The sequence below is a fragment of the Cynocephalus volans genome, chromosome 5 (genome assembly GCF_027409185.1).
Source record: "Cynocephalus volans isolate mCynVol1 chromosome 5, mCynVol1.pri, whole genome shotgun sequence".
NCBI lineage: Eukaryota > Metazoa > Chordata > Mammalia > Dermoptera > Cynocephalidae > Cynocephalus > Cynocephalus volans.
This window is the reverse complement of record NC_084464.1, coordinates 19,743,408-19,765,987: the sequence shown is the minus strand read 5'-3', so window position 1 is coordinate 19,765,987 and position 22,580 is coordinate 19,743,408. Positions and strand designations below refer to the sequence as shown.

At 40.1% G+C, this 22,580-nt stretch overlaps 1 protein-coding gene across 1 annotated transcript in view; it reads left to right on the top strand.

Moving 5' to 3' along the window:
* The window catches only part of SYCP2L (synaptonemal complex protein 2 like), a 77,480-nt gene extending 60,167 nt beyond the window's left edge, over positions 1-17,313 (top strand). Inside the window, exons 22-28 of the mRNA XM_063098206.1 lie at positions 3,937-3,976; positions 4,589-4,638; positions 5,019-5,119; positions 6,405-6,496; positions 8,464-8,563; positions 8,660-8,718; positions 17,043-17,313. Of these exons, the coding sequence (XP_062954276.1) occupies positions 3,937-3,976; positions 4,589-4,638; positions 5,019-5,119; positions 6,405-6,496; positions 8,464-8,563; positions 8,660-8,718; positions 17,043-17,313 (713 nt within the window). The remainder of the gene's footprint in view (positions 1-3,936; positions 3,977-4,588; positions 4,639-5,018; positions 5,120-6,404; positions 6,497-8,463; positions 8,564-8,659; positions 8,719-17,042) is intronic.
* The last annotated feature ends 5,267 nt before the right edge of the window (positions 17,314-22,580 follow it).

The following is a 22,580-nucleotide window of genomic DNA, read 5'->3' as shown; positions in this document are numbered from 1 at the left end:
TACAGCAGCCTCAATCCAATGTCATCTTGTGTTTTAATGTCTATCCTGGAACTTTTGGTGTGCCACGTTTCCAGAACAGTAAGCAAGCAGGATAATTTTATTTATGATTTTGCCTTTTACCCTCATCTGCCTTGATGGAGAGGCCTCCAGAACAGGGAGGGAGTGAGGCAGAGAGCGTCTGCATTCCCTCAGGTGCTGTGTGCACCTAGTTCAGTGCCTGGCATGGGGAGGCATTCAGTGAGTATGTGCTGAGGAAATGCAGTAGGAAACTTACAAAACCCAACATTTAATGATGAACCTTTGCATGATTCCATATTTGAATAAGCATTTATACCTAGTCTCAAATATATATTTATTTTCAGTTAACTTGCAGATTTTTAAATGCATTTAATTCATGCAAGACATTTCAGTAATCTGCATCCGACTAAACAATTCTATGGTAAAGATTGTCTTTAGTTTTTTATATTCTCAGCACTTAGTAAACATTGGAAGAATAAATAAAGGAATCGTTAGTGGGAAAGTGCTGTCAGTGTCACACTGAGGATCTTTAGGTAAAGAAGACTGTATTCTTGCCCAGTGAAGACTGTGAGCCTTTATCACTCTAGGCCACAGGGTGTCACTTCAGTGTAAGATTTAAAAAATGCCTTAACTTAGTGGAACGTGGCTGTTACCCATAGAGTTGGTTCTGTTCTAGAATAAAAAATGAAACATGGACACCAAACTACATTGACTAACACGTGGGCCCCGTAGGCCAGCCGAAATAAGTTGGGAAACTTCCCGGATTGCAGGAGTCCTCAGTTTTTATCCTGGGGAGAGCGAGCACACACCCCCTCTTCCAGCACCAGCAAACACAAGGAGTTAGCGTTCTTCTGAAATCTCCCAGCCACAGTTTGCTCTGCTCGTGTTCATTTTTGAAGTGTTTTGTGTGTACAGTTTTAACCCTTTTATGCGGATGTTGAAAAGTGCCAGCGAAAAGAAGCATACGGTTTCCACGGCAACAAAACTGAGCTGAAGCCATCACTTGGGACTTGCAGCCTTTCATGGCAGAGCGCTGGCTCCTCGGAGAGCCACACCTTTGGTACAGGTAAAGTGCTTTACCAGCATTACCACTTCAGCTGTTTTCACATCCCTGAAGTCATCCATCTGGAGGATCCCTTGTTGGAAGGTTCACAAATTCCAAGTGGCTTAATCAGGGGCTGCTTAGGTTATTTACGCCATGATTCCTGGATTCCTCCCTCTGTTGGATATTACCCATGTCTGTGCAGACAGGTGCCCTGCTGTACCACGGGTGGTGCCTGGACATGATAAATCCAAATTCAAGGCTGTGTTTTGGGCTGTTGCTACAAATATACCATCAGGAAGAAAGAAAAAAAAGTTCCAGAAGGGCCAGAACAAGCAGGAAGGAAGGAAATGCAGTGGTTGTTCATCAGCCCTAACTGAAGGTAGCTGGAATCCTAAGTGGTTTCTTTGGGTATAGACACCATGAGAGACTGAAACACTAGTGCTGTTTGCTTTGAGGCTGGAAGAGGATGGAGGTGCACGTGGGTTCTTGCCTTGATTTTTAAAAATCTTTTGCCCTTGAAACAATGCATCCCCCTAGAAAGTATCCATGCAAACATTAAAAGAAAAAAAAAAAATGAACACACCTAAGTCTAAGTGCAATGGGAAGAGATACTGGCTCCTGGAAGGTACCTCTCACAATTGAGAGCATTTCTTATGCCTTTCATTTTTCATTACACAGAGGCTGGATTTGGGCTCTTTCTTTTCCAAGTTCTGCAGAGTGGGAATGTGATCTCTGATGAAGTTACCAGTTTATGAAAATGCTGTAATAGCAAACCAGCTAGGGTGTCCCGTTAAGTTCATCATTCAAATATCACTTTATTTATATATTACTAGTTTAGTCTTTCCTGCTTTGAGATCGGTCTTTTCTCTCTCAATTGGTACTTCTCACTTCTCTTGTTTTGCTATTTCCTTTTTTATTTTTTCTTTTAATAAAAATAATCGAAGTTGGATTTTAAGTCTGGGTTATTAATTTTTCTGAAAGATATGTCTTCTATTATACTGCAGAATATGAATTATTTTAACCCTGACTACTCTCTATTTTGTATAATTTTAACAGCAAAATTCTTTTTCTTTTCCTTCTGTCACATTGAAGTTTGCACCTGTCATATCTTACTGTGGTGCTATTTCTAAAAATTAGTATATCTACAGCCCTCTGCAAGAAGTAGTTTTAGCAGATCTTCAAATCCTAAACTTATGCATTTCTGTTTATTTTATGTAGTGGGTATTTGGAGCTCCAAAATTCGTGGTGTTTCTCTTCCTCTACCCTTAACACTAGTATAAGAGAAGTAGAATAAATTCTTATTTATTTTACTGAGACCCTCTTTGGTCATATCAGGTATCTCATTCGTAAAAGCTTGGCTATTCTGCAGCTTTCATTCATTCATTCAAGGAATGTTTATCGAGTGCCTATTATGTGCCAGGCACTTTTCTAGGTGTCAGGGATGTTGTAGTGAACAAAGCAAACAAAATTCTTGCCCTTACTGGAGCTTACCTTCTGGTGGAGGAGACAGATAATACATGAGAAAAGTAAAACATGTAGTATGTTATATTGTCATAAAAGAAAAAAAAATCCAGCAGAGAAGGTAAAAGTTGGGGGCTGTATTGAAATTGTGGGTTGGACGCCAGAGAAAGCCCCAGTGCAGTTGTACGGGGCAAGTCAGAGGAACGCCAGCTGCAAAGGCCTTGAGGTTAGAATGTGCCTGCGCTGTCTGAGGAACCACAAGGAGACCAGAGGAACAGAGCGAAGAGGGGACACTGGCCTCTGTCTCTCCACTGTCTGCCAAACACATGGCACAGCTCCCAGTACGTAGTAACATCCAGATATTCATGGAGTGCAGCAGTGAAACTGGATTCCAGAATTTTTAGATGTGTGAAGAAAGGGTGGGGGGGAAGGTCTGGTCACACACAAGGGGTGTGGTAGGAAGAAAGTGGTTTAGGTGGGAGGAACTGGAGTGGATGGGTTTGGAGATGGAGAGGTTGAGTCGTCAGCTGGGAAGACAAGTTTGCCGCTTGAGAGAGCTCAGACGAGAGAGATTTGGGAGGTGACAGTTGAAGATGTGAAACCAAAGAGACCTTCCAGGGAGCTGGCCTTGGGCAGGGCCGCGTGTGGGAATGCAGAGGGAGGGAAGGAGTCATTCCACAGGCAGGACCTCAGGCCTTGGTGATGGAGGAGCCGTGGCTGTGAGGACATGCAGGAGCCGAGCGCACACTAGGGCTCTGTTGACCGCGGCGGTGCCGTTGATAGGACTGGGGAGGCCTACATCGCGAGAGGACGTTTGGGTGAAAGTGAACACTAGAACAGAAAATATGAAGTGATATGCTAGATTGACATGACGATCTGTGTTTGGGTCTCATACCCTGAGGCTCTCAAAGCCACTTGAGCTAGTGAGGCTCCAAGATGGCCTCTGCGAGGGAACCCTCAGCATGGTGCTGCAGCCCCAGTGTCACCAGCAGGTGGCGCATTTGGGGGCGTGGGATCTGAGGAGCTTCCGAAGACCCTTCTGCCTGGAAACCTTTAGCCCAGAACCTCGGAGTTGTTGTTTTCTATGCCCATCATCACTGCTTTATTTAGGAACGCTCTGCTTAAAGAGTCTGTCTGTACCTTGCTAAGCAGAGCGTTCCTCAATGTAACTGAGCTCATCAAAGGGATGCCTGTTCCCGTGTGTCCTCTTTCAGGCATCAGTAGACTTAATGCTTTGATACTTGGGCTGTGCTTAGTCGATGCACCAAATGATAAGTAATTAGTAACAGGCAGGGGACAAGTTCCACTTTCTGCTTGTCAAGGTTAGATATTAACTGGTGAAAAGAAGGCAAAATACATTTGAGACAAAAGGTATGTGTCTGGGGTTATCAGTGTGCTGTGTTTGCTTTTAGACATACCAGACAGGAGTTTTGCTGAGTGGAGACAATCGAGGTTATCTTGATGCTTCAGGATCCCTTTCCTTAGTAACAGAAGACATAGACTTGGCAGCTAACATATTGCACCCAGCCAGCTGTTCAAATAGGAGCGTGAGAAATGGGTCACCAACATTTTAGTAGCTGCAGAAGACTAAACACTAAGCATTCTGTCCTTTCAGAGACGAGTACATTGTTGCAGAAATATAGATAAAAGCAAGCACTGTCTCTTCTAGCATTTTGATTTCCACCCTTATCTCTTCTTCTTGGCAATTTTCAGGGGCTGAGCATTCTTAAAGTTATAGGTCTCTGCTTTAGTGGCTAGTTATTAACTAAATTTTTATGTTAGAAATATATAATCTATACAAATCAAGGAAAATGATGTGCCCATGTGTGGGGCAGGCTTTCTGAATGAGTGGTACCACATATTTTGAAATGAAGGGCCCCAAAAAGGCAAATTTGGAAGCAGTGTTTCCAGATAACCTGGGTTCAAATCCTGGAGCTGCTGGTGTAAGCTTGTGCAAGTTTTGTGACCTCTCTGTTAAATGTGGATTGTAATGGTACTTATCTCGCATGATTTTTGTGAGAAATAAATGAGTTACTGCATGCACATCCCGTGGGATTATGCCAGACCCCCTCGTAAACCCTTGGAAGACTGGTTCCCAGAAGCTGTTACAGCAGGTTGCCCCCATCGAATTGCCCTAACCATTAGGTCCTCCTTCAAACCTCTTACAACAGCTCAGCCTGTGTCTTAGACATAATATCAGTTACTCAGATGTAAAGTGCTGGGAAGGTTTGGATGAAATGAGCACTTGCCAGAGAGCCACGCTTGGTGGGAAGCAGCATGAGGGACCTGCCACCTGGCCTTGAGAGGGCTGTCCTTGTATGGTCATGGACAGAGCCCGCCATGCTGAGGGGTCCAGATGGGCAGCCAGTGGGTCTCCTGTGGATCGTATTTGTGCTTCTAACCTATTGTCCCATCCTCTGGGCAGCTGATAGACTGAGCACATCCACTTTGAGTACTTTGTTTTACTTAATGTTTTATCTCTGTTGTTCAAAAGGCATTTCTGCTTCATCCCTCGAAGCCACGCCAGAGACCTTGGATGCTTCTACCATTATTACACTTTTTGAGAACTTCACTAGAGAACTGAAAAATTACGAGGTAATAGTCTTATCAAAAAGGAAAAGCTTTCTTGTTCTAGGTGAAATAAGCCAGACAAATACCGCATGATCTCATTTGGATGTAGAATCTAAAAAAGTTGAACTCAGAAACAGAGAATAGAAGGGTGGTTACCAGGGGTTGGGGGGAGTAGGGGAAATGGGGAGATATTGGTCCAAGTGCACAAATCTTTGAGTTGTAAGATGAATGAGTTCTGGAGACCTAATGTATAGCATGGTGACTATAGTTAATAGTAATGCATACTTGCAATTTGCTGAGAGTAGATCCTAAGTGTTCTTATCAGACACATGCACACACACAGGTAACTATGTGAGGTGCTGGATATGTTAGTTTGATTGTGATAATTACTTCACATTGTATATTTATATCAAAACGTATATACCTTGAATATATACAATTAAAAAAAGAAAAACTAGCTCCTTATGAGTTTAAAGTAACAAGTTCATTTTATTCATCAATACTGTTGTTATCCTTAAGATGTGAAGGTGCTTCTGAGCCTTTGGGAGGAGTCCTTGCCTTAGCTGTGCTCACTGATTTTAGTGCCTTTGCGAACTGTAGTTTGTGTTTATAAGACAGCTATTGTGTGTCCATTTGCTCCAGTGGGACCAGATGGACTTACTGGAAATCAGACTCATAGTTGGTTTCATTAGTAGCTTTCTCAGACAACCAGAAAGCTATGACTGAAACAAGGAGCAGGGAGAGGAAATGGTGTGGACAAGAGAGGAATCTGGAAGATACAGGTAGTCAGCAGGTGGATGACAGATGAGCGGTAGCGAGGCTTTGAGACACTGCTCATACAGGCTGTTGCAAAACCTTGTCTAAATGATGAACATTGGAGCCATTTCAGTCCTTTCCTTTCTTGTTCTGTTATAATTCTCTAATGACTTATTTATTAGTTCATTTGAGAAAAGTATCTTACCCTAACCAACATTCATTTAACTTAGAGTATCTGCAAAGTCTTATCTTATTTTCTGTAATACCAACGTAAGTCGATTTAGAGTGGAAATTTGTTTGTAGTATTCAATATTTATACTATGTATGATAGCACAAATATAAGTTTTTGTATCTTACTTTGTTCTTTATTGGTACCAACCTGAGGGAATACCTGAAAGGTGTGTAAGATGGTGACTTAGCAAACATTACTACTAAAAAACTGTGCTATGAATATTACTGTGTACTGGTAGCACCTTTTTAATACAAGGTATGTATTCAACTTATGAAGTTGTTTAACCTAAATGTGATTTTTTTTATTGTTGTTATGTTTTAGCTTAAGTACAGAAAGAGTCCAGTTTCTTCAGAAAATGCAAAGGAAACACCAGATTGCCTAATAAAACTTTTAAACCAGATACACCTGTGCAGGTAAGTACAGTGGGCTGTGTGTATCCGTGGGTTCCACATCCTTGAAGTCAACCAACGACAGATTGAAAATATTTGGGGAAAAAAATACAAATAATAATACAACAACAAAAAATAATATGAATAAAACCTAACACATATAACAACTATTTACATAGCATTTACTATAGTATTAGGTATTATAAGTAGTCTAGAGATGATTTAAAGTACAGGGAGGATGTGCATAGGTTATAGGCAAATTCTACACCATTTTGTATCAGGAATTTGAGCATCCTCAGATTTTGGTATTCTCAAGGGTCCTGGAACCAGTCCCTGAGGATACCGAGAGACGACAGTATTGAATTTCAAACACAAGTTCGTGGGCATATGATCACTCACAGAGATTTATTTCATGACACTGCTCTGAGGCCTGGAGGAGTTGAAGCCTGAGCAGATGGGAGGTTTGATGCATCACTCAACCCTTCTGGGTTTCTGGTTCCTCATCAGCATGATGAGGGGCTGAGCTAAATGCCATCCTTAAGCCTCTTTATGTCTACCATTGTATGATCCTAAAATACTGTGTTTTTTTAAAAATGTATAACCGAGTTGTGAAGACAGAGCAAACATGGATGGGTATGTAGAAGATGCTGGATAAATGAAATGTGTTATAACCATACAGTGGAATGTTACTCAGACTTAAAAAGGAATTAGATTCTGACACGGGCTGCAGCATGGATGAACATTGAAAATGTTCTGCTGAGGGAAAGAGCCAGACTCAAAGGGACAAATATTGTACGATTCCACTTATATGAGTATCTAGAATAGTTGAATTCATAGAGACAGTACAGTAGGGGCTGCGAGAGGTTGGGGGGGAAAGGGAGTTATTGTTCAGCGGGTACAGAGTTTCTGTTTGAAATGAAGGACCGTTCTGGAAATGGAAGTGGCTGTGGTTAATGCCACTGAACTGTACACTTAAAAATGGTTAAAAGGGTAAATTGTGTGTATATTTCACCATGATGAGAAAACACTACACACACATTTGCACGCGCACACGCACACACTTATGACCAGGTAGCAAGAAGGACAGAGGTGCCAAGATTTCCGAGGATGTGAAAATGGGAAAGGGTGTGGGGGATGGGCTTGTGTAGCGAGCAGAGTCGATCCAGGGCTTTTACAGTCCAGGTACTTCTTGAATGAGATTTTGGAACCAAAGATTTGAACGGAACAGAGGAGGTGAGTATAGAGATTGTTCCTTACTGGAGAGAAGGGCTGTAAATGAAGGAGGGAAAGGAAGAGATGGAGAGCAGTTTTGTTTAACAGAGGTAGAAGGGTTCTTAGGGTAGAACACATTATTTGCAGAGAAATTTACAATATTTTAAAAGCTCTCGTATTTATGCGATGGCATTTGAATGTCAAAACAAGCCCTTTGGAGTTGAGGATCGCTCGGGCCTCCTCTCATCTTCTACGCATCGTTCGGCTCATGGCCTGAGCAGCACGCAGTGCCAGGCCTGGGCTAGGTGTGAGAGCGTGAGAAGCAGCTCAGCCTGAGGGAGAAGAGAAATAGTGAGCAAGCAAAGAGGTAGATTTATATGGTGGTTAGACACAGAACAGCGACTGCTGGAAATTTTAGGGCTGAAATGTAGAGGGGGAAGATTGTGTATTAGCTCATTCCTGATGCACCTTGCAGGACCAGCTGAAGGCAAGAGAAAGGGGGGCCTCCCAGTCTCCTGTCCCCTGGAGTCATCTGGCCTGTGCTGTCCTGAGAATAACATTGAACTAGCAGCTGCTTCTGGGCTTTGCATAGTTAGGCTCCTGAGCATGGGGATGAGTGGGCAGGGAGGGAAAAGAAGAGAAGGGAGATAACTACGTGTTCTTAAAGCAAAAAGTGTCTGGGAATTACAAAGTATTCTTGTAGTAAGAGGACTCGTTAAGAATGTCTTTGGTCACATCCAAACAGTCCCAGTGAAATTTGTTGCTTTGACATTTCTCAGGCTCCGTAAACTAGAGCAGTTTCACAGTTTTGTTCTTCAAGAGTTGAGCAATCTTGAGAAAGATATTTGGGCTCTCAGACACCTTGAGAAGGATGTTCTGGTAAGTTCTTTTTGTTCAGACATTCTCTGTGATTTAAGAGGATCTTTTCTAGAGAAGAATAACTGCGAGCTACTTAAACCTTTTGTTTGATTTTAGGAATTTTGGGAAAAACAGTCTGCTGATCTGAAATCATTCTGTGATGTGCAAATGCAGAGGTACTTTTAAAAGTATTGTTTCTAGAAGTGTCTCAGTTGACACATGAGGTAATGCTTTTGCTAGCGCATGGGTGGTTGGTGTTGATAAAACTCACGTGAGTAGCTGAATATTCAACTGTGTCTTTGAAACCAGCCACTTCCATGACACCTCCCTGAGAACAGAGTGTGGCTAATGACATCAATCAAGAAGTGTAAATTTTGAAAGGCATGACAGGATCACCCAACTCTGTTTTTGGTCCAAATTATTTTATTTTTTAAGCAATATTTAAAAAAATTAAAATGATTAGATTTTGAGAAAAATAGGCTTTTGAGTATATAGTTGATTTTTGGCTATACAGAAATCATGTTCTTGATAGAATATATTCTCTATATTACGTATATATGTACACACACACACACACAGTTGACCCTTGAACAATGTGGGATTGGGGCATCCACTCCTGAGCAGTTGCAAATCTGAGTATAACTTTTGACTCCCCCAAAACTTAACTACTAACAGCCTACTCTTGACCAGATGCCTAAACCATAATATAAACAGTCGATTAACACATATTTTGTATGTTATATGTATTATAAACTGTATTCTTACAATAAAGTAAGCTAGGAAAAATGTTAAGAAAATTATAAGGAAGAGAAAACACATTTATGGTACTGTACTGTATGTTTATTGATAAAAATCCATGCATAAGTGGAGCCACACAGTTCAAGCCCGGGTTGTTCAAGGGTCAGCTGCATACACACACAATTTTTTAAGCAGCATGTAGGCTTATCCTGCTGCAGTTCCCTTCAGTGTAATTAATCAGGCTGGTGCTTCTGTCCCTTTGGAACATGGTCCCATCTTTCCATCCTTTGGAGCCTGGGGCTGGGCGAAATCTCTTACTCCTCTGCTTCTGCCCTAGGAAAAATGCTTATGTTCTCTTCCTGCTTGAATGATCAAAAGGAATTCCTGTAGAAATTTATAATAGCTAAAGCTTTATCTGCCAATCGAGAATCAGCTGCTGTCACAGAAATCTAAGGCAGATGGTTTTAGGAAGGATATTAATCTGATCATGCCATACATTTCAGAGCAAGAAAGATTATTTTAAAATCTGATTTATCCATCCTACTATTTACTCCAGGTAACAGAATTAATCATAATGACAGAATGGACCATTTTCAAAATCCTTTCACACACTCATCTCCCTCCATGCGGCATTATACGTGATTAAAGGCGATACCCTTTTAGAACATCTTCACTGAAAGCCCATGGTTGGTTGTTCTTGGACTCAGAGCCTCTTTACATGCTTAACATTTGAGGATCCCAAAAGAGCTTTTGCTTATGTGAATATTTTCCATACTAAAATTTGAGAATGAGATTTTTAAAGTATATTTATTTTAAAATAGCATATACCTTTACATATTGATATAACGGATTTTTATGAAAAATAACTGGCGTTCAAAATAAGAAACTTGAGAAAAGTAGCATTGGTTTATGTTTCTGCAAGACTCTAATGTCTGGCTTAATAGAAGACAACTGGATTCTCATACGTGCTTCTGAGTTTAATCCGTTGTGAGTCATGTCGCTTCTGGGAAATTCCACTGTACATCTGTGGAAGGGTAAGGATGAAAAGAGCAAATGACACCTTAATGTTATTACAGTTATTACCAAAATAGATGTGACCTCACAGGACCTGAGGTTCTATAGGGGTCCCCAGCCCACACTTTGAGAACTGCTGATGTAATGCAGCACTATATTAAGCTTTAGCAAAGATGACATCTCCTAGTCTTCTGAAAACTGGAGAATTCGTCTATTTTTGATTAAACCCCAAATTTTAGACACAGTCCCTTCAGTTAACATTGTTGGATGTCAATTATTATTTGCATTCATCTCCCTCTGGTAACAAGCCCCTGTGTGAATTTAGAATATCTCAGAGAACAACCGTCTCTTCTACACATGCCCCCCTCAGGGATTTGCATTTGTTCTGCCTTGGCCTGCAGCTGAGATGATGGCGTGCTCTTGCTCACACTGAGCGCGTACCTTCTGGGCTGCATGCTTGACATCAGCAGCCCTGTGAGGCTTAGAGAGATTGGTTAGCTTGGTCAGGATCGCACAAGTGTCCAGTGTCTGTTTTTGGGTCATGTTTTTATGTCAGCGATGGCTTCACATATCTGGCTAGCATAGAGCTACAAGGAGTTAGAGATTCAGTGCTTTGAATGGTAGTCATGAAATAACCTCTACATATTTTGTGGACCAGAAATATTGACAGAGACAATGCATAAAATAGAATCAAGTGAAAATATTAACCTCTCATGTTGGTGTCCTGGGTTGCCATTGGCCGTCCTCATCTAATATCAAGTGATCTGTGAAATAACTCCATGGTATATCTATGTCCATAGACGTATGTTTCTGTTTTGAAATTGCCTGATGTGAATGTAATAAAAAGAGGTGGACCAATTTCTTCTAGGCTTAATCCAACTCAGCCTTGATGAGGAAAGCCAAAGCCCCTCTGCATCCCTTGGGTAGGTACAAAGCCTGCGTTGTTCAGTCAGTGGAACTGGGGTGGGGGAAGCAAGCTCCAAGTGATGCTCTACTGCTCTGTCCGTGTTACATTCCTGCAGCCACGCTCCCTCCCCTCTCTCAGCCTCTCCTGTGCTAGAACTTCTCCTTCTGGGTCAGGACCATTTATTTATTCATTCAATAGATATTTATAATCGCGCTTGCTCTACATCAAGCATTAATACTAAATGTGGAGCTACAATGGTTAACACACAGATATGTCCTCAACCCCATTAAAAATAAATTCCTTCAAGGAAGACAGAAAAAAAACAAGTAAAATAATCACAGGTTTATTAAGTGCTTTGGCAGAGAGCAATGGTGTCGAGTGGCAGCTCCAGATAGGACAGATGGTCATCAAAAGCCTTTTTGAGGAAGTGACATTTAAGATGAGGTCTCAAGGATAAGAAGGTAGTGCACTTGTGAACAGTTTAAACAATAGGGTTGAACTGGGGAGAACTTGACAACTTTAAGGAGTCAAGAAAGTTCTTCAGTGACAGTGAATGTAAGGGGACAACCATTTGAAATGAAGTTGGGATTATGGTGACTCTCAATGAGTTAAGGCCTCTTTGGCCATGATGAGAAGTTTGAATTTCACTAGGATTGAGGGAGACTATTGATGGGTTTTGAGCAAAGGCATTGGGGGCGAGAGTAATATATATAACATATAAATGTGATTTATATTTTGAGGAAATCATCCCAGCTGCTATGTTGAAAACTGATTGGAGGAATGAAGACTAGAGGGGAAGAGTCCAGCTGGATGGCTGTAGAGTCCAGGGCGGTGGGACTAAGCAGGAGGGTAGTGGCAGAGACGGTGAGAAATGAAGGGATTCCAGATATGTTCTGGAGCTAGAATTAATAAATTACCGATAGACAGAAAAAGGTAAAGGAAAGAGAGTTAAACCTGTCTCCTAGATTTCTGTCTCTAGCAATTAGATGGATGGTGTTGCCAGTTAGAGAGACAAGGAAGATTTAGGGTGGGATGACTGTACTGGTCAAGCAGAACCTAGAGTTCATTCATTAACACTTTAACTTTTAGATGTCTGTGCACATCCAAGTTTGATAGGAACCTGAAATAAATGGACAATTTTCCAGGAAAATACAGTATAAAAAGGCAAGTTGTCAAATAACTACCCTACAAACATGTGTGAGGCTACTTCAAAAAGTTAGTGGAAAAATTGAATTAAAAGATAACACAAATTGGAGGAAAGGGTCTGGGAGGCCCGATAGCAGTTGTCAACCCACCCTGTCCTCTTACCAGTTTCTTGACTCAGCTTCAGGAAAGAATTCTAGGGCAGAGTCATAGTAGAAAGTGAGAATAAGTTTAATATAATAGATAAGAAATAGACCACAGAGAGAGTGCGGCATAGTGCAAGAGACTGAGCAGGGAACACACCAAGTTTAATACAAAAGTAAGAAATACACACTTAAAGTTTAGGACAGTGCAGGCTGGCTCAAGAGAGTGAGCAGCCACCTGCTAAAAGTAAGCTTAAGACAAAAGGAAAGCACACACACCTCAGCCAGTGAAGTGCAGGTTGGCCCCAGGAAAGTGAGAAACAGCCCCCATCTGCTGCCAAGATTCAGCTTTTATAGTTTCGCTATCTAATGCATATTCATACTATCAAATGAACATTCAATTAAGGGGATGGTTCCCTGCTATGTAACATAGTCTTGCACATGCTCAGTTGGTTTCTTTTGTGAGTATGTTCAGGGGTCAAATCCTATTACATGCACCAGATACATTCAAGAATATTCTGTGCTCTTTGTCACTCCTAGTGGGAGGTCGTTCAAAGGATAAACGCCAGTTTACTGAGCAAGCCCAGCCACTGGAGTTGCATAAGCCAGCCCCTTGCGTCTCAATATCCCAAAAATAGGTCCAAACAGCAGCAGTAATTCTCCTTTAGAGAAGGGCATAGAGGCAGGGCCTGAGACCTGGAGGAGTGGCTTGAAACCCAGAAGTGTGTCCTATAGCCTGCGCCTAGGGAAACTGAGCGCCTCCTTTCTCACTTCCGTGAACTTTTTGACGATCCCTTTGTGTGGTTCAGATTGCATCAGAGAGGAATCCTACTAGCCCTTTAAAGAGGGATACTTTTAGTGCTGTTGAAACTATTTCAGCACATAGAAAAAGAAAAATTCCCTCATTCTTTTTATGAATCTTGCATTACAATACCAAGACTCAACAAATATTACACAGAGAAGCACAGAATAATCTCACTTAAAATAACTAAGATGAAATTCTAAATAAAATATTGGCAAACAGAATTCAGAAGCTTCTTAGAGGAATAATATCTTGTGACCAAGTGAGATTTATTCCAAGAATACAAAGATGATTTGATATTAGGATCTATTAATACATTAATTACTAATAGTTCTAGGGAGAAAATTCTTTATGATTGTCTCCATATTTCAAAAAGCATTTGAAAAAATTCTCGATGTGTTTTAGAATTTTTATAAAACCTAATAAAATAGTGGTAACTAGGTATTCGGTAGTATGATAAATCTCAGCCCCAAAGCCAGCATCCTGCTTGATGGAGAAACTAAATGCATTATCACTAACATTAGGACTGATGTTATCCCCACTGATGGGGAGACTCAATAACGCAGAGGTGTCAGTTCTCTCTAAGTTAATCAAAGAATTCAATCCTCCACTCTCTAAAGGCCCAGCAGAGTTTTTTTTTTTTTTCTTCTTCTTTTTTTTTTTGTAATTGACAAGCTGCTTCTAATGTATGAGGGCAAGCGGAGGTAAAAAATAATAATAATAAGACACGACTGAAAAGCAAATTAGACAGAAGAGCAACAGTACAAGTCCAAAGCAACTAGAAGTGGGTAGTAATAACTTTCAAATCTGAAATGAACAAAATAGAAAACAAACCACAGGGAGGATCAGTAAAACATAAATCTGGTTCTTTGAAAAGATTGATACAATAAACAAACTTCTAGTCAGAAAAGGGAAGGCATAACTGAAATTTGGAATTTAAGGTAGAAATAACAGATTTGTAGAGATCTTTAATAGAATAAGAATATGTTAGGAATGGCAAGATGTCAATAAACTTGAAAACTTAGATGAAATGGATAACTTCTTAGAATAATAGGCATTACCAAAAGTTACTTAAGAAGAATCACTAAAGAAATTAAATTGGTAGTATAAAAAAAGGTCATCCTTAATTTATAAAAGACATTCCAGATCCTGACATTTAATGTGTTTTATCAAATTTATAAAAAATAAGTAATCCTTATATAAATAAGTCCAAGGAAGAGGAGAAAAGAGAAAGCTCCCGGATACACTTTATGAGGTTTATATGATCTTGATACCAAAACAGGACACAGACAATCATGAGAAGAAAGTTATTGATCAGTCTCAGATTTTAGTATAAATACAAAAATGCTAAAAATTAGCAAACATAATCCACCAGTATTAGTAATAAGTGTGTATGTGTGTAGTGAGGAGAAAAGAAGAAATTATTAGAAGTAGGTGTATATCATGAATGCACAGATGTTTTAACATTAAAAAAATATGTTTCGCCCCCGATCAATAGAATAACCACATAATTAACAAACTTACTGGTTTCCAGTAAGTTCAGGATGGAAAACACATTTGATAAAAATTCAACACCAATCATTATTAAAACCAGCCAATCAACAGTACAACCCTTAGAAAATGAGGGATGGAAAGGCTCACGGGGTGTCTCCACCTGGTTGGATTCTTTGAATATTATTTTGTTCGTTCCCACTGCATTTAACAGTACTTTTTACACAGATGTCAACTTTGAATTTAGATGCCAGAACTAGATTTCCTAAGTAGATCATATCTAAATACACTTATAAGAATTCAATTCCACTTACCTTAAAGTATAGTAATTATTTTTAAAAACTATGTGTTTTGTTTCGTTTTAACTTGAGTACATGAAGTGAATGATTTTAAAAAACTACTTCAGGGTCTGCATTAGTCCGTTTCTATTGCTTATAACAGAATACCTGAAATGGGTACTTATAAAGGAAAGGAACTTATTTCTTACAATTTTGTAGGCTGGGAAGTCCAAAGTCCGGGGAACATATCTGGTGAGGGTCTTCTGGGTGCTGACTCTACAGGGTCCCATGGCAGTCAGTGTCACATGGTGAGAATGTGCTGAGAGCTAACCTCCTCCTCTGCTCTCCATTTAAAGCCATCAGAACCACACACCCATTCCTGCATGAATGGATCAATCCATTCATGAGAGCACCTCTTCAAGGCCCCACTTTTCAGATACAGTAATTGGATTTCCCACCATCTTAACACTGTTATAATGGGGGTCGAGTGTCCAAAATGGGAACTTTTGGGGGACACATTTAACCCATAGTAGTATCCGAAGTTGTTCTTGTTGACCCAGCAGTTCCACTTCCAGGAAATTATCTTAAAGATGAAATTGGATATGTGCAAAGATACACAAAGTATGTATTACAAACTTAACAGTGATAGGGAGATATTGGAAAGTGCCTAAATGCTCAGCTACTGTTTGGTAAAATACATTGGTTAAATGTGCTTTGTAGCCATCAAAAAGAATGATTCAGATTATATTAATTGACTTGGAAAGACATTTCACAGTGAAAAGTAAAAGGTGGTTGTGAAGCAGCACATGTAACATGATTCTATTTGTATGAGATGCTCTGAGTACGTATATGCTCGTTCACTCAAAAAACAGTTGAGTCTATTAGGTGCCGGCTACTGTCTTAGGTGCTGCTGTAGAACAGTACCCTCAAGGTGCCTGACCTCATGGGTATTGTAAGACAGAGTGACAGTAAACAAGTAAACAGAAGAGAATTCATGAGATTGGTGATTGCTAAGAAGGAAGAACCTGATGAAAGGCTGCTAGTGTGGAAGGAGGAGAGGTCAAGTCAAACCTCACCAAGGAGGTGACACTTGATCTAAAACCCAAAGGTTGAGGTGAAACCAGCGGCAGGGAGAGCATTTTGCAGGCAGTGTCCAAGACACCTGTTCTGAGGCCATAAGCAGCTTGGTATAGTCTAGAAATTCAGTAAGAGCCAAACAAAAGGAATGAGAGCAGAGCAGTGTAAGATGAGGTTAGAAGGGCCATGGGTGGTGGGGGTGGGAGTGACCTAGGACCTTCTGGGCCATGGTTAGGAGTTCGGATTTTATTCCAGTTGCAGTGCAGAGGGTTAATAGTCAGGTGCATGTGTATTTGGGGATGGGGAATCGAATGATGTGGGCAGTGGAGAAGGAGCCGGAAGGATTGCTGATTGACTGGATGTGGCAGGTGGGGAAAAGGCAGTATCAGGGACAACTTCTAGGTTTGAGGCTTGAGCAACTAGGTATAAACTGTTGTCCTTTAAGGAGGTGGGGGAGGTTGGCAAAGGCCCACTGAGAAGAATGGCAGACAGAATCACCTGTGCTGTTAGAAAGTTATTTCTCCATTTCTTTCTGTGTCCGGCACATATAACTTAATCCAGGCATGACAGGCTTTGCTCTTTACCAACATCTACTCTCCCCTGCTTCCTTACTAAGAGAACCCTACTTCTCGGGGAAATGATAACGTGGCCAGGCAAATTCTCACTTCCCCAGATTCCTGTGCAACTGAGGCGGGTCCTGTGACCCAGATCTGGCCGGAAGGGTGGAGACAAGTCTGTTGGTTTGGGCTTCCATGAAAACTGTTTCCCTCATTTAAAAAAAGGGGGTGGTGGTGCAGGCAGACATCTTCTACCTTTCATTTTTACTCTTCTCCTTTCTAGGCTGCACATAGAAAAAAATGGAGAAATGACTTAAATCACAGGTGATTCTGGTTGTCACTCTCTTCAGTGGGCATGCGCCCTGGGGTTTGGGTGGGATGGGAGAATCTGTCCTCTCAGTTGATATCAGCTGCTACCTACCTCTTGAGCATCTAATCGGGCTGACTGCCAGTCTGGTTACTAACAACACGTGGTTTGCAGATAGCATGGCCCCAACCACTTCCGCCGATGCTCTAACCGAGACACAGCTGCCTTTTCTTCCACACCAGAGGAAAAAAATCACCTGCTGGGCTAGCGTGTCGAGAGATGGCATGTACAGCTCCAAAGTGGCACATGTTTAGGTGATTTTTTTCCTTTCTTTTTTTTTGCAGCTTGCCAGTACAGGGATCAAAACCTGTGACATTGGGGTTATAATGCTGGGCTGTAACCAACTGTTTAAGAGATTTTTAAGGGTAACTTTGGCTCCAGGCAGTTTGTACCTAGGGCACTGACTTTGGCTCTCTGCAGCCATGTGAGATGTAACTTCATTTGAGTTGGAGATGCAGCCAACAAAAAGGAGTGACATTCATATTGGCTCCCTGAGTACGGAGGGACCACGAGGCAGATAGTTCATCCCTGGCTAATGACTGTTCTCCTTTTCCACCAGTCTGCACCACCTGAAGAGGACACTAAAGGTGGAGTTTACTGTTGGCTCAGGCCACACAGGCCGTCCTCTAGTGCTCTGTGCCTGTTCACTTTGCCACACTCTGCAGAGAACCCTGGGGAACTGCTGAGCTGAAATAGAATATATGTTGGTAGTTTACAACTGTGCTATTCATCTGTTCACAAAGGTTTACCTTTTGTATTAAAATTTGATCAGATAATAGAAAGTTCTGGATGTTCTGCAACTTGGGTGGTATTCCTTTTTTTCCTTTAATGATTTCAAAAGTAAAATTGATTTTTGAGAAATGTCTTCCAGTTTTGTGGAAACAAAAACTTTAGCAGCATCTATGTAATACAATTTAGTGCACCTCTTTGAAAGGGAAATTTAACTTGAAAATGATGAAAAGAGCTCAGATGAAACTGTGGTGTATTTTGAATAAGAGTTATTAAGAGGTCTCACTTGATCTGCAAATACTCTCATGTCTCCAGCACTTCAAAACTATCATCTTCAGCAGAGGAGAAATATTCATCATGTGGTAATTAGTAAATGTTGTAATGAAGTTTGAGTGCATGAAGTTGCAGATACAGTTGAGTAGAAAATATAGCCTACATAATTTAAGGCCATCTACAAAGTAACTTTGTTCATGATTGGATAAGTAAAGTTAAAGACTGTAGACTGAACAGTTTATTCATTATAGAACTTTGCCAGTTACATTATGTCTTATTAGTGTATAGGGTAACTTGCCTAAAACAAATGTTTATAACCCCAATTGTCATCTTTTTCTTTACAATTTTTAATGAGCTATGTTTTAGTACATTGTTGTAAGCTTTATAGAGTATAATAGCACTTACTTTTTAAAAGTCCCTCAAATCAGGGGGTTAACTAATCTCATTTCATTTAGTATATACAATTAAGGCTCACAGTTTCAGGTGACCTGGAGTTTTATAGATTTCAGTGCCATTACACTAACTGTCTTCATTGAAGGATACCTAAAAAGTATATATGACTTCCAGTCTCTAGTGAACATATATTTGAGCACTGTTCTCTATAAACCCTTAAGTTAGCTTACGTGGAGGATGTCAGGATAGGTAAGATGTGATTTTAGTTGTTACAAACTTATTCTAGAAAGGACAAGGCTGTATGTGACAAGTGCCACAAATGAGATGTAAACTGGGCATTCTGAGAGTTTTGAAGAGGGAGAAGTCATTTTTGTTGGAGTCATCAGGGATGGCTTCCCAGAAGAGAGGAACCATTTGAAATCTTGAAGAATGATGATTTTTCTAGGATTAGGGGAATGACTGATGTGAATATAGGAACAGGGGCAGAATCATGCAGAATTTGTTTGAGGCCGTAATACTGTGGAGGACTAGTGGGGATTAAATTTAGCTAGGCCCAGACTAAAGTGCCTTTACTGGCTTGACTAGAGAGACTTTATTCTGTAGGTCAGAAGGAGCCAGTGAAGACTTGTAGTAGGGATGATAAAATGAACACAGTGGTTTAGGAAGATTAAACTGGTAGCAGTATAAAGGCTGAATTCAATATTCAGTATACTGGGGGAGGCTGTTGCAGCAATTGAAGCCTCAACTAGAATAGTGGTACTGGGAATGAAAAGGAGGGGAGAGATATGAGGGATTATGGCAGGTGCAAGACTTAAAGAGCAAATTTTGAGGATGAGTTGATATAAGTTGCAAAAATCATGAGCTTGAGATATTGGGGGACATCTTGAAAATATTAAGGCATCCAACTAGTTACAGTCTGTGGTGCATGCAAACATCAAGACATATGCAAAGAGCGCTGAATGTGCTGAGGATGGCCAGGCTTTGCCTCCTTCCCTCCACCAGACATGATTTGGCCATGAATCATGATGGGCTTTCATAATGGGCTCCCACTGGGTTGCCCATAAGGTCCATAGTGACCGCATTTACAAATTACTCGAGGGTGTGAATTACAGATTTATTTGTCCTTTTAGTGTTATTCCAGTATTCCCTCAGCGCAGTTTAAGATGGAAAGATGACCTACAAATCGATAGCTTTGATTTTCTCTCTCTTCCCACCGTCCCCATGACTGAATGTCATGTTTTACTGAAGGTCAAGGAGTATTTAGGTACCTGTAGCTAGTCTTGTAAGAGTGATTGTTTGCTTGCATGCCCTGGAGAGGAACTCTTCCTTAAATATGTGAATGTAATTAGATAGGAAGAAAGCCTGCTCTAATAAAAAGAAATGCTGAGTTTTTCTTTATATAAAGGAGTTAAGAGATTTATTTAGGTGAACATTTATTATATATACGCAGCTCTTTTAGTCTGCAACCTGCCATAGTGACATAAGATTTATCTTTTATTTTTAAACACAAAGTTTTAATGAGTTGGTTCCACCCACTGTTTAAAATCATGAAGATAATGAAGTTGAGGAGGCTCTCTAAAATGTTCACACCCACCCCAAACCCTAGCCCCTGTTCAGATAGTTAAAGTGAGGTCCTCTTCTGTTCTTTCTCCCCATCCTGTGCTTCCTTAACATGTCCTTCCCCACCATTACTATACAGGAATCTAAGTGACTTCATAATCAGGCCTTGAGCACATCTTTTGGACCTGTGTCTTGTTATCCTTAACATCACATTCAAAACTCTTATACTCTCTACATTGACAAAATACCAGCCTGTGAGCCTGCGCACCTGCGCCATGCCCTTGACTCTCCCAGGCTTCAGCACGGTCAAGCCTCAGATCACTTGCATCCCACTCTTGGGCTGGATGGCCACCTCTTGGTCGAAGCACTCTGTAAAGGGACAGTGCCGGGTTTTAGAGCATTACACTATGTCATTTGCACCTAATATTTTCTCTTCAAACAAATCTAGTGCTCCTCCCCACATTATTCTATACAGCAATTTGTTATAACCTTTATATCTTCTGCTTATCTAGTTGGTCTTAAATTTTTCCTGTGAATAACCACTTTCTGAAATAGTTTAACTTGGCATATGAATACTTATGTAAAGGTAATGTTACGTAAAAGCCCACTGCTTCTTGAAATGAAGAGTTAAACATCTAAAATTAGTTGCTAAAATATCACTTTATTAAAAAATCCCTGAGTGATAGGTCATTTGGAATACCTTTTTTGAACAAATAAGAAAAACTGCACCATGCTTTACTTTAGTGCAAAAATCAATTTATTATATGACAATCATACAGAATGCTTTTTATCTACAAGGAAAAATGGCTTCTCCTTGCCTCCCTGTCCACCTCAATCATGATACCATGTTCTTAAGATACAAGTACTTTTAAAGAAAAAGTGATATTCTTATTTTCCAAGTGAGGAAGTCCCCAGAAACATTCATAAAATATGGAAATATTGGAAAGAACTAGAATGATCTCTTGCCTACAAAGTGCTTTTCTGCTCATCACAGTAAATACCATTTTGCCTTAAAAATAAGAAATACATCTCTGTTAGGGGCAGAGAGGACTTTATCTCCCAGTATGCCTAAATAGATCAATATTCAATTTTGATGGGTTGAAAATTTCTATGTTTAATTCCATTCAGTAAATAGTCCATTGTGTTAGTTTAAAAAATTAGAGGAATTATTAACATGTATTCATTTCTTATTCCCACGAATAAGAGAAAATTTATTTGGGAAAACAAATTTCCCATTTTTTTCTTTAACAGATTATAGAGATATCAAAAAAAATTTTTTTATAATTCTGTTTTAGGAAAATCACATTAAAGGTAAACATTTTGGTTTTAAAGTTGTAACACAATGACAGGTTAAAATATTTGCCTGATTCAATTTCTGTGGCTAAGATATCATAGCTCTGTACATTATTTATTAGCCCTTGAATGGTTTAAGGCTATATGTTTTATTAAGCTTCTCTAGAATTAAAGACCAAATTGGAAATAAGTATTCTGCAACCTCTATCTACAGCTCCAGCGTTAGCTTGAAAGTGTAAACTACCCAAGTTTTCCACTTTGATTGGAGAGGTCAAGCAGCCTAGTATTTATAGCTGCTTGACTTTATCAGTCTGCTGAAGGGTGACTCCCTTCTTGATATATGCATGTGAAGCCCACGAAAACATCCCAAATCGTAGGCATAATATGCAGTGAGACCTCAGCTTCTCACTGGCAATTATAAATAAGCTGAATGCTGTGACCAGTGATGTCTGTCTGCTCTCTAAATCTCATTTTACTTAGAATATACTCTGGTAACAGAGTTGAGTCCATGTTTGAGACCTAAAACTGAACTGGATTCAGTTTCTCCGAGGTGCTTTCTCCTTGGTCCAATTTGTGTTTTGTCATAGAGGAGCAATGAGAGTCATACTCAAAGCTAGCCCTTGTTTTAAAATGAATTGCTGGGAGAGAATAATACACTGAATACCGTTATAAGGTGACACAAGAAAGAAGTAGTGATTAAGCACCATAGAGCAAGACAGATTTAGAAAATGATTTAGAAAAATAAATAGCAGAGTGAATGAGCATCAAACAGGAAGATGTCTGTTCAGCAGAAGTGGACCAACCAGTAGAGAAAGGGATGTTACAGGGTACAGTGCATTCTCCCTGAAGATGATATTAAGCTTTAGTCACCTTTTTAGTCAAAAAAATATGCCAGAATCCTGAGAAAGGAAGTTTACATGAAATAAAAGAGAAATCAGTACAATTTTTCTTAGGGAAAATAATTTTAAAACTAGAGCTCAGGACAAAAAATAAAAAGCACAAAAGGGACAGAAAGGCACTCTAGACAGTAACGTATTGGGGCAATGGTGAAATGCCTTTCTGGTGCTTTTGCAGTTGATGTCAATATTATGACTTAAAACATATTCTAAAAAAAATAAGGAAAGATAAGCTGTCGAAGTCGGCAAGTCTTGTTTTATAGGATATAAATTAATCTCCATCAAATCTTCGGAAAATATTCTTTGCTTCCATTCTTGGTACACTTTAACAGTAAATAATGGTACATCACTGGACAAGAAAGGAAATACTCACGGAT